Source organism: Sparus aurata, chromosome 7 (assembly GCF_900880675.1).
Source record: "Sparus aurata chromosome 7, fSpaAur1.1, whole genome shotgun sequence".
Classification (NCBI taxonomy): Eukaryota; Metazoa; Chordata; class Actinopteri; order Spariformes; family Sparidae; genus Sparus; species Sparus aurata.
Window position 1 is genome coordinate 14,439,014 of NC_044193.1, and position 16,589 is coordinate 14,455,602.

Here is a 16,589-nt window from a genome sequence, read left to right on the forward strand (position 1 = left end):
TGTGGCACAAAATGCCGATGTCTACATAATGTTGCTTTAACAATAAATCAATTATTTAAAAAAAAAAAAATAGTTGCAGATTATACATCTGTAAACATATGATTTTATTGAATTATTGTTGAAAAGTTGTATGCAGCTTGAAGTGATTTATGCTGCACTTCATTCTCCTCAGGTGCCGTTACTGTAATGTACCGTATATATCGATTGTACTCCACAACCGTGTCAATAAAATCCTGAAGTCATGTCTGTTATTTATACAACGAGCGGTGAAAATGTCAGTATTTCAGTCTGTTTATAAACAGTGTGAGCTGATTTAATCACACAGTCAGCGTTTGTGGGAGGCAGAGCCTTTTAAGTCCAGCGTTGCTGGTAAATAAGTCAGTCGCCCACAGTTGGATGGATGTCAGCTAATTGATAAATGATACATTCAATTTGCAATATAAAACCACTCATAATTACCAATTATGTGTTATAATAAGCAAGACTGAGCAAAGGAAAACAGGGCAGAGGACATAATTACAGCACTGATGACAGAATGAAAAAAAACATTTAGTCCGTCTGATTCAAAGTCACAGCGGTACTCGTACTGCGTGCACCTTAATAAGACAGACCTTCCCTTCTTTGTAATAAGTCAGGGTCTATTATCATCAGTGATTCTGTGTGAGCTTAGAGAGTAACTTAACCTCACCACACTGGAGTTTCAGGGCTTGAATGCTCTTTATAAAAAAGGTACAAAAGAAAAATATTTAGTCCCTCGCCGAGTCCTCGACTGACTTTTCACCAAAAAACACATTACTGATAAAATAAGATTAAGCAGTTCAGTGATTTCTTTCTACGCCTACGCAAGAACAGATGTATTGCAATTCATAGTGAAAATGTACATTTGTCAAGGCTGCATGGGTCGGCAACTTGTCACCAACCAATGGAACAATTTTTGACCCCTCCTGAATAAGCCATCATTACACACACACACACACACACACACACACACACACACACACACACACACACACACACACACACACACACACACACACACACACACACACACACACACACACACACACACACACACACACACACACACACACACACACACACTTTCTACTATACTAAAAAGAATCTGAGAGCAGAGATTACTCATCGTTATTGATATTTCTTCAAGAGATGTAGGAGCACAGAGCCCAAAAAAGAAAGAAAAACTGCCCACCTAAATGCCACAGAACGAGAGCTCTTCTCCTAAAATATCACGCTGTCTCACGGGGACTGCCTGCTGCGTATTTGTTTTATTACAACAAAGAGCGTATAGCTCATGTTATAGCCAAATCCAGCCAAGCGTTGGACCCCGTCGGTGGCTTCTTTTATAAACTGTCAAGAATGTGGTGACATATTTTAAAATAAGGCTACAAAAAGGCAAAAGGTCTTTGCCATTATGTACTGTAGAAGGGAAAATCTGGAAGGCAAAGTGAGGCGTGACATATTTCAAACTTATTCAACTTTCAAAAAGTACAAACACTGGACATCTCTCATAGTTCGCAATTAATTATAATCATAACAAAGCCTATTACTACTTTTGCAATTTCATATATGTTTCTGTCTATTAGGGCTGCACAATTAATCAAATATAATTGAAATCACAATATGGCCAAGTGCAATATCCACAAAGCAATTGTTTGATAATACAGATACAACGTGTGACAAAACAGCATTACAATAAAAGTACTGTAGTGCTGGTCTGGGGATCTTGTTCTACAGATGTAAGCCAACATGTTTAATACAGACGCCAGCAAATGTCACACAATCATGGTATCGTTTCAGTAAAAATTGTGACACACACAATCATTCCCACCAATCAATCATATCGCAATGGCTGTCTAAATAATTGCAATAGGATTGTTTGACCATATTGAGCAGCCGTACATCCTGATCACACAGGAAGGGTAGTGTTTGTCAGCCCCTCATACACCTGTAAACAGACGTATATCCTGAAACGTACCGTTTAATCAAGCTGCATTTTCTCAAATAAAAAAAAGGACTCTACACCATCTTTGAGGCTTTACAAATAGTATTACATTTTATTAATATATTTTCATAAAACAAGTTTAAGACTGTATCAAAAACTCAGTAAAAACATTAGATTTGTAACCATTTTTTCTTATGGTGATATCAGATATGAAATGTACATAATTCACATGTTGTGGTTTTTCTTTGTTCCCCATCATATTGAGAATGCATTATTTTTTTGTGATGGGCACGAAAACTTTCTTTTGCACCCTCACAAACTATAAAGTCTTTTTTTTCTCTCCAATGATTGTGATCATAAATCTAGACATACAATTAAAAAATAAAATTATTTCCCACTCAGGCCCTCCCGATCCCAACTAGGTTTACTGATAAAACACTAACATTATGGAGTTGTTTAATTTCACAGGCACACAATTATGTACATCCCCCTCGTCCCCATGCCCCGTCTGGACTGACACAGGCACTGCACCGATAAGTGCAAAACCTAGAGGCAGAGCAGTGATAATACAGTACTCTAAGCCCGCCCGCCTGCCCCTCATACCAACAAAACCAACTGAATATAAGAGAGTGGATCCACCTCATCAACTATGATGCCAGTCTCACCCTGCTGTGAACCACAGCATACCATTGGCCCCTTCATTATTGTTTTAGCAAACCCACAAGGTTTGCCTTGTCATCTCACAGGCAGGTTCAGTGGCACACACATTTAAAAAATAAAACAAAATAAAAAAAAAGTCATTATTTGTTTTGCAACTTAATGAGGCTACATGTACAACAGGCGTGATCAGTGTAATGTCCTTAGTGATCAAGTACCAGAGGAATCTCAGTCATGTGGCGAGTTCAAGGATACCAAAAGAATATTTTTTTTTTCCTCTTTAATGAACTACCACTTACTGCGTTCAATTCTGCGCATGACACATAGTGCAAGGTTTAACAAGAATTTGCATAAGTGCAAGGTTTGCATGTTATTGTCAAGAGGGAGCAAAGCATAGGAGAGAACACGGAAAGATCAAAGTCTAAGAAACAAACAGATTTTGTGTAAATAAAGTGTTTCATGCTTTCAGTTTGGCTTTTTGTATTTCATTCCCCTCTAGAAATAACAGGTGCAAAATCTTAGTAAACCTAGCTGAAGGACAGATAAGAGTGATATTGAACTCATAAAGATTAACATTGTGAGGAAGAGCCTCAAGTCTGTTGTCATGGTGACATCTGCTCAGAGGCCCCGTGGGCTTCAGTCTTTCCTGCGTCTTTATTATTTTCTATACAATAGAAATAGAACATTGTTGAAGATAAAATTGACTCTTCTTGGCAAAAACAGACAAAGAAGAATATGCAAGAAGTGAAAAGCAGATCTGAAGGACAACAAAAAAAAAAAAGTGCTGGAATAACAAACTGTTCCCCGTCCGTTTGCCCTGTGCCAGTAGAAGAATTTTACGATACCGTTTCTTAGCCATGATGGTCAAATATATGGGTATGGTTGCCTGCTCCTCTACAAAGTCAAAGCCATTTCATTCAACACATGTAAAATTACTCCTGTAGTAGTTTTCAACAAGCATCCCTACATTGCTCCTGCTTTCCAAACTGAAAGCTTGAGTGTGCGTTAGGGAGGCACATAGGGGGGTGGTGACCTGTATGAGGTCATGTTCTTGGGGCGAGAGCCTTTGCCCTCTATGGGGACAGTGAATGGTGGTGGGGGCTGGTAAGGAGGGGCATTAGGATCATCATCTTGATAAACAGAATACTCCTCCAGCAGATCCTGGTTTAGCAGGGTACTGTGGGGGCCAGCCATGTTGGGGTACTCTGGAGGGGGAAGTGGGGGCTTTTCCTCCTGAAGTATAAGAGGGATGCTGGAAGAGGGGGGCGACTTGGAATCATCCAACTCATCTGCAAATATTATAGGGACTCCTTTCTTGATAAAAGTGGCCTGCTCCTCGATGGTCATCTTCCCTTTGCGCTTCTTGCGGTAGCACACCATAGCAATGATCCCGGCTATGAGCAGCAGGGCTGCCACCACTACAGCTGGAATGACAGTGTGCAGGTAAACATCATCAGTGCTCCTACGACCTGTCCCAGGAGAAGGTGTAGCTGTAGGAAGAGCTGGCATCGGCACCTCTCCTGGTGGGATGAAAGTGTAGCTCTGACATTTATTGGTGCCACGAATAGAAATGTTAATGGGTTTGAATTCAGGCTCCATGGCTTTGACGAAGGCCAGTTTAGGTGTTCCTCGGGGATCAGAGATCCTGTTGCTGAGAACTGTGATCTGGTCTTTTGGACAAGGACTCTGCTGGAGACTGTTGTTGGTCCATTCCACCACAATGGAGCCACTAGTGATGTTTCTCAGGGTTACTGTGCTGCTGTTGCGATCACCGAGTGCATATGCCAACTTTTTGGTCAAAAGAATTTTCTTATGGACATCATTGCTTAAAGTTTTGGGGTCACCATGGAAACGAGCAGCAAACACAACTGACGGTTTGTCATTAGCAGACCAACGGTTGACTTGGACCTCAAATGCATCCATGATGCTCTTCCCACCCTTGTCAGTGGCCAACATGAAGTACTCATGTTTCCCCTCATGCTGCTCCTCTGGAAGGCCATACAACAGTTGAATAGTGCTGTTGAATTGGATCCACGAAGTTTCACTCACTGCTTCTTTGGGGGTTTTCTTCAAAGTCAAACGCAGCTTATCAGTAGTACCATCCTCCCTGTCAAAGAATGTATCAGGAGGAATCTTAACCTCAAAGTATGTACCGACCCATGCGTTCACCTGATCAATGGCATTGCGAATCTCTGGGCTTCGATTCAAGTCTGGAACCACAGACAGTGTGGTACTAACAGTGGTGCGTTTGGGCGGTTTGGGTGTGGTGGACTTGGGTTCACGGGGAGCTGGAGTGGAGGTTTTCGGTTTCTTGGGTTTCCTTGTGGCAGACGGTTTAGGTCTTTTGGTAGTGCTTGGTGGTGTTGGCAAAGCAGTGGCCTCCACAAATGTAGGCCGGGTCATGGTAGGCTGAATAGGGATCGTGCTTGTAGTTCCTATTACTCTTGTAGGTTGGGGAGGTCCAAAGACAGGTGTGTGGGCTATCTGATCTCTGACCCTCATAGTGGGCTTCACTGGAAGAGGCAAAGGGCCTCGGACAGGGGGAGCAGAGTGGTCTGTTGCTGGGGCAATAGAGGGCGATGTTGGTGTGGGAACAACACGCACAGGGGGCTCTGGATGAGTAGTCGGAGGAAGCAGGGAGGGCACTGGAGTAGGAGTATTGTACAACTGCCGTCTGACCCGTTTCACTCCATGGGGCTTTTTGTTGACAATGTGCCAGCCAACCACCGGGTATCCCAGCCTGGCCGACATGGTCCCATCCTTTGCCGAGGATTGGACACTGCTAATGTCAGGGATACTGCCCTGGTCAAGGGCACATCCGAGTTTCCATGACAGTAGGGCCCCATTCTCCACCACCTTCTTGGCATTCCCTGGTCCAGCCATGAAAGCAGACATGTCAAATAAGCGGTTGTTGACAACAGGGACCACCCTCATGTGCTCCAAGGGCACATGTGAGAATTTTCTCATAATGCCCAGTAAGTTCACTCTCTGTTCAGCACCCATCTTCGTCAAGTCAGCATCCAAGATAACAGTTAGGACAGTGACGGGCTCTTCGGAGCCACAGGTGAAAGGCTGGATGCCACTGATATCAGACTGTAGAGTGAGCAGGGCTGGCTCCGAGTCAGCCCGTTCTTCTGGGTATACTTCAATGGAGAAGACTGTACTGGGGAACACTTGGTTGCCAGTCTTTTCAATTATCTCCTCTCCAGACACCAAGATATGATACACACCTTTATCCTGGTCCAGGGCTAAGCCTCTCAGAATGCAGCTTTCTTTGTCCCAATATAGCCAGGAGGGTAAAGTCTCCTTTCCCATCTCTGTGAGCTATGGGAGGAAAAGAGAAACACTTTCACTTTTTTATACTATAGGGATACTTCTGAGATGTAAGTTAAGTCTGAAAAGGAAAACTCATTACTTGTTTCATTAAAGTGATAATTCATTTCCAAAAATTGCTAATTGCTATTAAAAGTTACCAGGACCCAAGTGGTGTCTTAAAATGGTGGTGACCTTTTGTTGAATTAACTTCTCTTTCTGGTAATGGTTGAGTTGTCAGTGAAATAGCAACCAGATAAAAGAAAACATATACAAAATAAAGATTAATGCAAATCTTAATATCTGGAGAAGAAATGCTTTCACCATCTTCCCAACCAGCCTTCCATATTCCATTCAGCTAATCAAATCTCACCAAATATGAACAGGAAGCAAAGTGAGCTTCTATTCATAATAACTATGTGAGTCATCACTATTCATTTTTAGTTATTACAGTGTGACAGGATATCATTCTGCATCACCACTCAGGCCAATAATAATCTCATCCAATTCATAGGTCTGACTGGAGCAAATTGCAACACAGTCTGCTTCAATCAGCAGTGATACAGTGAACAAAACTGAAGAGATAAATACTATACATTATGCATTTAAACGAAAAATCTACTTAAAATAAATCAACCCATCAGTACTACAAAGTCCTCCCATACTTTCCATTTTGCTATTCCGAGTCTTTTTTCCAGCACAAATGCTGTTCTGATTATGCACCAATTAAATTTGACCTCATTTAATTCATGTTAAATAATTCACATGCTATTATTTGTAAATACCAACACATTAATATGAGGATTCAATACTGCAAGCCAAATATTTATAAACACAAAATCAGCAGCACATTTATTTCAACATTGAATTTCTCCCGTTATGTCTAATCTTCAGTGTACTTACATGGACACTACAGGTTGCATTGACAGGTCCTGGTGGAACCTTCAACTGGAATACCTGGCCTACAATTGCAGAGGAATCAGGTATGCCAGTGTGCACTCCCCCATTCTTTGCAGAGCAATCTGGGATAGCTGTAGGCGGCCCTTCACCAACCGAAGATGCTGCAGCCTTTAGCTCAGAGAGTACAGAGGACTGCATAGAAGCCTCGAGTTCCACAGATAAAATCTCCACCAGTGTCTCGTGCTGTTCGGGCATGGTGCCGTGGGCCATGGTCACCAGAAGCCCTAGTACCAGAGGGATAGTCCTGCACGAAAGAGGCCTGCTCCTCCCAACATCCCCACAGTTCATGTCTCTCCGTTTATAGTGCATAGCAATAGGCCTTTGGGCTGCCCAACAGATGTCTGTGAACAACTTAAGAGGCCACATGCACTGAAGTCAGTCTGATGATATGCTTGTGGGTCAAAAACCCCTAGTTATTGGCGTTGCTCACAGATGCAGTTGTTTCCCTTTGCTGTCCTCTGTGATCCATGAAGAGATCTTTGGTAGCCTGTTAGACAGCCATGTCAGCCAGCTGAGTGAGAAAGCACAAAAAATACAAAAACAAACATTAGTGTGACAAAGTGACAAATGGAAAAGCACTCTACTTTGAAAATGGTGTATGGTGCCACAGAATATGGTTCCATTATTTTAAAAGACTTGATACCAACACTGCAACATACTTGTGCTGTGTCCAAAATCCCCATTTATCATCTAGTGCACTATATTTGGGATCACATTGCCTATTGACATTGGACATCTTAGAACAATTTTTTGATAGTGGATCACTTTAAAATATGAAATCTGACAAACTGCCTGCCTTCGTCTAGTCAGTCAACTGCTCTTACTGTCTTGCGATAAGTGAAATGTGACTCCTGCTACCTAGTGCTAGTTTATAATTGAAGCGTTGTGTGACTAGCTGAATGGCAAGTAATGTAATAGTTGTGTGCCTTTAACACTGAATACTGATGCAGGCCTAGTCCATGGCATGTACAGCACTGTCTGCCAACAATTGCACAAAACAATGAACTACAGACATTAAGTACAACACTATACTTGTCAGTGATAATACCAATCTTAATCTCAGATTGAAGTCTCAGTTCAAGTATATAAAGTAGGTGTGATTTTGGACACAGTATGTTATAGGGCTGTCAACGAATATTCTAAATTTGAATATATATTCAAATATAAAACAAAAAAAAAAATGGAGATTCGATTTATGTTATTTATTTTGAAACAAGCAGTTATGGTGTTGTTGTTTGTTGGTGATCGTTTGTTTTTGTTGAGAGTATAAAAAAAAAACAAAAAAAACATGATACACAGGAAGTAAGATAACTTATAGTACTAGGTACTAAGTGGAGAAGGGGTAGGAATTAATAAGCTCATGCTTCTTCCTACTCCTTTTCAAACATACAAAGGGCTTTAACGACTTGTGCTTCAAGTGTAATATATTATTCACATGTTTGAAACAAAGCATTCATTCATACATTGTGAAAAATATTCGACTGTGGAAAAAAGCACATCAGCGGCTGCTTTGCGATTGGGCGCACTTGCACTGCGTCACTCACTGCTGAAAGTGAGCGTAACAAAAACCATGGCAGATGCAGATGGCAGAGAGAAAATCGAAATGGCAGAAAGTTCAGATTCCAACTCAGCAGCACAGAGAGTTGTTTGGACTCCAAGCAACCTAAAAAGCCCCATTCGGAAATACTTCAGACTTTAGTCAGCATACGGCAAAGATGCGGAGCCTCGGGATAAAGTTGAATGCAAGCTGTGTAAGCTACAGTTAGCTTACCATTCCACCACTAGCAACATTAGGGCACATCTCGAAAATGTGCAACCAAATGAGCATGCCATGATGTCTGGAACTCCAACTAAACAGCCACGTCTCAAATCATATTTTTCACCGCCCGCCACAAGCTCTTTGACTGCAGCACGACAAGAGGTGTGCAAGAAGGCGAGCGAGTGAGAGGTCTATGGTCTTAAAAGTTTTACGGTACAGGCAATAAGTTAATTTGCTTATTTTGTAATGTGTAGGTATGTTTTCAAAGACATATTAAAACTGAAATAAAAATACCTATACAAGTAGTTATGTCTCGTATTAGTTTGTCCTCCTGTTATTGACATGATGGCAAATATAGATATTTGAATGGTTTGAACCCATGTGTTTATTTTAGAGGGAATACTTGAACGTCATTTTGCAGAAATTTTGACAACCCTAGTATGTTATCATTTAAAAGTATAATTTATAACCGTGGCAATATTTGAAGACTTTGTAAAAACACTAAGCTCAAAACATGTAATTTATAAATGTTAGGATGAATACAATTATCTAAATCTACTGAAATTAAATATACCCAAATCACAGGGTTGTTTTTGCCAATAGTGTAAAATATATTTCTATTTAGATTACACACTTGTAGTTTCAAAGTCATAAACATTATTATGGAAAAGGACACGCTGATCTCCCACTGATCTTCACTTCTCTGTCATGACATTTTCAGTAATAGCGATTCTCACGGGACGCACGAGTGTCAAAGGTTGTTTGTCTTGGGTGTAAGTTTTAATTAGGTGCCCTGGGGGTTGGAATAAGAGTCTCCGTTGTGCTGACCCAGCCAACCCCAATCCTGTAGCACTCAGAAACAGGCAGAGGGGGGTCATCCAGTTGCCTGGAATCCTAATGCCTGACTGGCACAAGGCTTTGACGTCAGCTTATACACCAAACAAAATACCGCCTGCTCTAAACCGCTCCAAACCCAGCAGGAAGATTTTTCTTAAAGAGGATCTTGTGAAATACTTGTCACTCACAGGGAAACAGTTTGGGTGAGAATCTGTGTCATGAAAACAGCTATTTTATACAATGCTTGAACTTGCCCCATGCAATATTTGGATGATTCATGGAAGAAATGGCCAATAACAGAGGGTGGCGATACAATGGGATACGGATCTCAAGGGAACCAAACATTAACATTGCAATCAGAAAATATACATATATGGGAAATCAGTTTCATTCTTTGGGGATAAGCTACAAAATTTAATGAACAAATTGACAGCAGTCATTATTCAAATCTACCATGCAGGCAAATGCATGGACTTCCAATAAACTCCAAATGCACCAACAAATACAGCCAAGTTTCAGAAGATTACTTTGTTTTTCTCCTTCACCCACTCACTTTCTTTGTCTCTCCCTCTCCCTAGTCAGACAATTTAATCAAATTTTTAAACCAACTCAATACTAAAATAACCACTACAATTCTAATCCCAGCAATAACATTTGCATTGCTGCTCTGGTGTTCAAACATCTGGTTTTTAACTCAGGTATGACATCAGGTATCTAAAAAAATACAATGGCCAAATCCATAACCTTTTCATTGAGTTTTAGTTCCCGCTGTCGGAAGCCATTTCTTTTTAACCTTTACATCTCACATAATAAGCCTCGTTTGAAAGTCATGTATTCCAAAGGCAGCTTATCAAATAGTTGAGTGACTGTATTTTCCCTGCTGAATGGGGCAGAAAGATTGCCAATGGAAAACATTGTTGCAGGTTGGCGTGATCAAGATCTCTGCGGGAATCGTCAGCAAACTGGTCCGAACTGCAGAAGCTATGATTATTTGATAAAGGTAAAATGTGTGACAAAACAATATTAAAATGAGGTAGTGTAGAGCTGCAGAGATGCGCTGGCCTACAATTGTTTTTCTCCAGATAGAACAAACCATGTTTGTGTGGTACAGACCATGTTTCTAACACACAGACCTTACTGTGTGCGTGTGTATAAATTTTATTTATTTTTCTCTTCTTCATATTTTGTTATTTGTCCAAGAGAACGAGGCCAACCCACATTGATTAACAAGTGGACAATCTGCCCTTGCACTACACATCCCGTCTACGGACTTTCACACATGCTTTGCAGAAGAACACCGACAGAGAGAGATGTTCTTTGGTAATACATCCCCTCCTGTGAATGCAGATGGTGAAGCCACCTCTCCTATTTAATGTTGCTGTTCTAATGCCCTCTTGGAACAAGCTTGTAAGAGCAGCTAGTTGTTGCAATGTCCTTCAGTGCTACATTGGTTTTTATCTCAATTCATTTACACTGCAGTTGCGATAACGGAACCAGTGGTGATAAATCGCACTTTGAAGGAAAGTAAGATAAAAAAAATAAGATGAATTATATTGCAAATGCAATATTTGTGAAAATTAACGTTTTCTCATTTGTTTACTATATCAAGTATTGTCTAGTTCACATTATCCCTGACCTAACACATCAATATTTAGCCTGCTGTTAACCTGCTAAATTCACACAACTGATTCTTTTGCAACTTTGGTTTCTGTGGATGCAAGTACACTCCCACCCCTTCACTCCCTTTTACAATACCTACCCACATTGTTCTGATCTAGTCATAGAATTGTAAGGAGCCAGCATCTCTACAGTGGTGTACAGCTCAGCCAGCGCTACTGAGACAGGCCAGCCCACTGATTTTTCATTTCAAAATTTATGATTCATCACTAGACCAAAAAAAATAAATAAATAAAATAAAGGCAGCTGCAGTTATTTGTTTGGAAAAACAATTGTATTAGTAGCTCATGTAAGACTAATAAAAACATGTAGGCAAATGTAATGCACGACAAAACAGCTGAAACCCTATTATGTTACATATGTTGGAAGTTATTATTATCTACTGCAGGTATGGAGGGGATTTTTCTGGCAAAGAAGTGGGCATTTATGACTTGACTGCCAGCTGGGAAAATTACTACATACAATCAATTCAAATGCACAGGGCTCCTATTCCCTCCCCCATTATACACGTACTTTGAAATGATGCATGGCAAGGCTTCGGACTAACTTTTTCCATCACCGTCACTGAACTGTCCCAAAAAAAAAAAAAAAAAAGCGTTAAACAGTTCCAAAAGAAGGTATCTTAATCTGTAATTGTTGTTTAAAAGCATTAACATTTACTTTTACCTCCAATCAACAAACTCAATCGGCAACCATCCTACTGGACTATTCACACACTGTAATAAACCAGAAACTGTAAAACATGTAATTATAGACTGCGACGGGTGTGAAGAAAAAAGGATTTAATTTCAGTACTAGTTTATGGAAAACACAATATTACACTGGAGAATCTGCTAGAAAAGACATCAAGGAAGGAATGCAATCTTATTAATTACTTAAGAGTAACCGAAATAAAAAAGACAAGTTAGTTTTGTTTATTCTTCCAATCTACGGCTACACTTCAAGTCCACCATGCACCTTGAAGCTGGTTTGTCAACCGCCATTACAACTCAGAAAAAGTCAACTTGTTATGTCGTCACATCAAACTGCGGTTCACGTTGTAACGCTTCATGTTTCTCTGAGTTGAACTGCTCAGTCCTGCTGTGTGTTTTAGCCCAATTAGCTGTTAGTTTTGTTAGCCAAACACAAAACAGGGCTCTGCTGGCTGCCTGCTCCTAGTGAACAGCTAACCAGCTCGCCACCTGCCGACTTCAAACCAGATATGTTGTTCACATTGTAACACTGCAAGAAAGAAATATTATGCATCCTCTGTTGATAGAGTTTAATGTGTTCCTTCAGATAAGAACACCCTATATTTGTCTTGTGCTGTGCGCTTTGGAGAGAGAGAGATATAACTTTGGCAGTAGCGTGTAGTCAGCGCTCAGTTCAGCGATTTCAAACTTAAGACAATAAAACACGACAAGTCACTCAAACAGGAAAAAAAGAGTGACACACCATTTATCTGTTCTGTTAATCAGACATTTTGCAGACTAAAACAAATACAGAGTACTGAGTCATGTCTCACCTAACCCATTAACCAGGCTGAGACATGCCCCTTATCTCACATCTTTATCTGCAGAGTCAGTTCCAGGGAATTTTTTACCTCATGCCCGGCGCCTAATCTACAGCCCTCTTGTGAGCGTGACAATCTTTGACATAAAAACCCCAAATACTGAGCAATCTCTTCAAGACACACAATTATACAAAGTTACTTAATGTTGAATCTTCAATGAGCGACAATTTGCCAACTGAGTGTAGACTAAACATATTGCTTGACTCATCCATCCGTTTTCTGTTTATATGTAAACCAAACATTAACATGAGAATAGGTTTTGCCCATATGCTTAGTTTAATTCAGAATGAGCACTACGCCGCTACACCCTACCTCAGGCTGTTGCCACACACGGAGATAAAAAAGCAACATCTGAGCATCTAAGTACGTTCTCCACAACGTGTCCTAGATTCTATCACGTTCTCATTTCACAGTGCGAGTAATTCAGAATCCAATTAAAACAACAGCTCATTAAGAAATATGAAACGTTTTAATATGGCGATTTGCGGCGCTCTAACATGCCGTCGGAATGATAAACAAAACAAATATTGAAATCAAACATCTGCATAACAGAGTCTCTTTGAGATGAGTAAACCTCAATGGTAGGGGGGAATGTCATTTGAGGAAATCAAAACATGGCTTAACAAGAGAGCATGCATGACGCCATACAGCCTGTTGTAGAGAGGATTGTCCTTAAAAGCCTTTTACTTCAAAACAATCACTCTGCTTTTAGGGTAGTCTAAGAATTGGGCACACCTCAAAGCCTCTCTTTCTTTTTTTTTGTTTTGGTAAAACAAATCATGTGCAATAATCATGTTTCTCATTGCCAATAAAAAGGATAATTACACCTCACTGTTATCATCATACCCATTTCTTTACACCAGCGTTGGGGCTGAGCTGTATGCCACTCTTGTTAAAATATTCAACAAATGCAGTTTGAAAAGCAAAAGTGCTAAAACAAAAAAAAGGTAATTAAATTTGTCCCATGTAATAAAAAAAACTTTAATTTTCCACTCAACACTTATTAAAACTTAATTTTTCTGTGACAAGCTGAGTGCAATGACACAGGCTGATTTCTGCCCAATTCACACTGAGGCCTACACTACTTGGGGGGGGACCAAACTGTTTACAAGCATGTGATCCATGCTGTCTGCAGTTCAACAGTAGTTAAAACTAAAAACTCAAAAATAATTAGGGCTCCGATGCACAGTGGCACTCAGGGCCAATTGAATTGACGTACCACATCCAGCAGCCTCTAGATAGTGCATGAGCTGAATAACAAATATATCCAACAACACAAGCTTGCTTTTTGCAACTGGATTTTTCCCTTGTGTTGCCCTCTACACCGCTCGACAAAGTGATGAAATGTGTGGAGGAGAGAGAAAAAACACAAAAATCGGCCTTGGTTGAGTGAAAGTCTAACCTGGCATGATGACCCGAGAGCAACTCGTTTAACGCTACAAGAAAACTACTGTATGCTGACAAAACCAAAGTGTTGGGGGGGGTCAACAAATAACTTTTTTGTGTGTATTTCTGGGAATTCAGAAGCAGCAAAAAGCATGAAGGAAATGTAAAGTCTGAGGTGTTAAAAAAATGAGAGCAACGCCAAATCTCGCCAAATTAGCAATTGTTTCGGTGTAGTTAAAAGGTTGATTATCTTAATCCGGGTATCCTCATATGCAGGCTAAATCGCTAATTATAATTGTGAGGTTACTGACCACAAACGTACCGAGTCGATATATTGTGTGACACCGTGATGTTAACGTTAAATCAAAGCCACAGGGTGCTGCTGTAACGTTAGACACGTTGGGAAATCAACGCTAACACAATAGTAAGTTAGGCTAAACCAACCCTGCCAAATTTAACATAAACACCATTAAAAACACTTTGGTTGATGTCGTAAATGACGTGGAATTAAACAAAACACCGACATCATGATCAAATCTATTCAGGATTTAAAGAAAATCAGTGCCCAGATTGGTATCCAGTGACTGTCTCATAGCTAACGCTAACGTTAGCTAACTAACTAAATGTTAGCTACCGGGCCCGTTTCTGCCCCTGTTTAGCTTTACTGGAGTCGGCGGACGAGGCCTTTATAGATGATAACGCCACCTACGACGTTCAACCTTGATTAATCATGCATCAGCCCAAGCTGTGTGAACTCTGTCTTTGCGGGAATATTAATCGTTAAACCTGCCACAAAACGAAAAAAAAAAACCCAGCAGATCCGGTAACAGGCTGCGTTCAGTGCTATCCTACATCTGCTCGTCGCTAGCGCAGAGATGCACCTGTTTTATTCTAGGCGGAACGAGCCGCCGCCGCTGGGGCAGCCACAAAACAAATGCCTGCCTCGCTCCAAAATTATGCAGCTAACATTAACTCTGTCCGGCTGCTGTTACTATGAAAAACCTTTTGCTTCTATGCATTAACCCCCCGTGAGCGTGTTAACGTGACCCAGCTCCCATCACTTTGCAAACGTCGAGCAGCAAAGTCGAGTGAGAGCGAAGTGGATCGGAGCGATAATAGCCACCGAGTGAGGCTAACTAACAAGCTAACGTCAGGAGAGTGTGCCGATGACCAAAAAAAGAAATAGCGCGTTACCTGTCCTGTCAGCGGCACAGGAGTCCCGGGTTAATTCTGCAAACGAGCCGGGTTAGCAAACATGACGAGGCTGGCGTTTTTCACGCCGCTAGCGCTTAAACATCGACATAACCCAAAATTCAAACTGACCTTGTTAGCGAGCTAACGTTAGCTAACTCGCGCCGTAACGTCTCCTCTTCTACCCGGAGAGCGCCGCGGAGACTTCCAAAATGCCATTAAACATGCGCTTTCCCCTTCAGCCCCGCAGACACATATCTAGGATTTGGTGAGCGGAGTATCGGAGCACAGTCGGGGGGAAAAGATGTATCGCTGTGGTTGAGTTAGTCGGCATATAGTTCACTGCTCTGTGTTGTAATTATGTCGATGGCAACCCCTCCCTGGCTGCCTCTGTCCTCCTCGCAGACAGGTCTACAGGTTGAGGCCAATCGTGTGTACCAGCATGACTCCGCCTCCCTTTTATTTTGGAGACAGGCAGGTGAAAAGATCAACGGCGGAGGAGCTGTGGGTGAAGGTTAGCTTGTATCTGCTTTTACAACGGAGTCAGCTACAGGGATGGATAAAACTTTTGGGGTTTTGGGGAGAAGTAGTGGTGGGAGAAGGGGGCCAGGCCGGGCAGTGTCTCATTGAGAGAGAAGAAAAAGATTATGGCTGGTGGGAGAGTAGACAGAGGGTCCAAAGGCAAAAGTGACAACTTGGAAAATGTAAGGATGTTTGTATTTCTTCTCCAACATTACATGTTGCCTCTTTTAGGAATGAAAAATAACAAAATCAGAGGTACATTTTTATTTTGCTTTTCCATTCTCAGGAAAGGGCTCAGAATAATTGGCCCCTCTGGCAAAAAAACTTGCAAGCATCTCTGGCTTGAACTAATATTCATCAGTTTTCATTCATACAACATGCATGCCACTTTCCTTTAAAAAATGTGAGCAAGAAACAACAACTCTTCCTCTCAGGAGCGTTTCGTTCTTCTCCATTTCTTTGTCTGGCTCCAACTATTGAGGACAACAAGACACAACATTACCATAGACTATAAAACCAACCTAATATGCAGTTTTCGGGGCTGATATCAATGTTATATATATATCGGAATTTGAAAAATTCTGATATTGATATATCGGCCAATAAACACACACCTTTTTTTGCAGTGATCTGCCAAATTTGGGTATCAAACACATGTAGGTATGATCGAAGGTATGTAATGATATTTTAAAGTTTAACAATCAACATCATTCTACTAAGTGACAGTGAACTGAAATAAACTCAACTCGAAATGTTATGTTTTTAAATCTCCC

General features: G+C 41.0%; 1 protein-coding gene across 3 annotated transcripts; it reads right to left on the reverse strand.

Moving 5' to 3' along the window:
- Positions 1–2,047: 2,047 nt before the first annotated feature.
- Positions 2,048–15,813, reverse strand: LOC115585233 (dystroglycan-like). Of its 3 annotated transcripts, XM_030423462.1 has the most exons (4): positions 15,427–15,813; positions 11,679–11,734; positions 6,836–7,403; positions 2,048–5,944 (listed from the first exon to the last, which is right to left on the reverse strand). In XM_030423462.1, exons 3-4 carry the CDS (start codon positions 7,256–7,258, stop codon positions 3,626–3,628), a joined length of 2,742 nt encoding a protein of 913 aa, XP_030279322.1. In that variant the 5' UTR covers positions 7,259–7,403; positions 11,679–11,734; positions 15,427–15,813; the 3' UTR covers positions 2,048–3,625. The 3 variants fall into 3 exon arrangements, with proteins under 3 accessions (XP_030279322.1, XP_030279321.1, XP_030279323.1); XM_030423461.1 differs by lacking the exon at positions 11,679–11,734; XM_030423463.1 differs by lacking the exons at positions 11,679–11,734; positions 15,427–15,813 and adding an exon at positions 15,298–15,426.
- Between the last annotated feature and the right edge of the window lie 776 nt (positions 15,814–16,589).

Bases quoted from the DNA above. Each gene is read 5' to 3' on its own strand.
- LOC115585233 (XM_030423461.1), bottom strand. From the start codon at position 7,258: ATGTGGCCTCTTAAGTTGTTCACAGACATCTGTTGGGCAGCCCAAAGG. The intron at 5,945-6,835 runs GTAAGTACACTG...TTCCTCCCATAG, and splicing joins ATGCAACCTGTAGTGTCCAT to CTCACAGAGATGGGAAAGGA.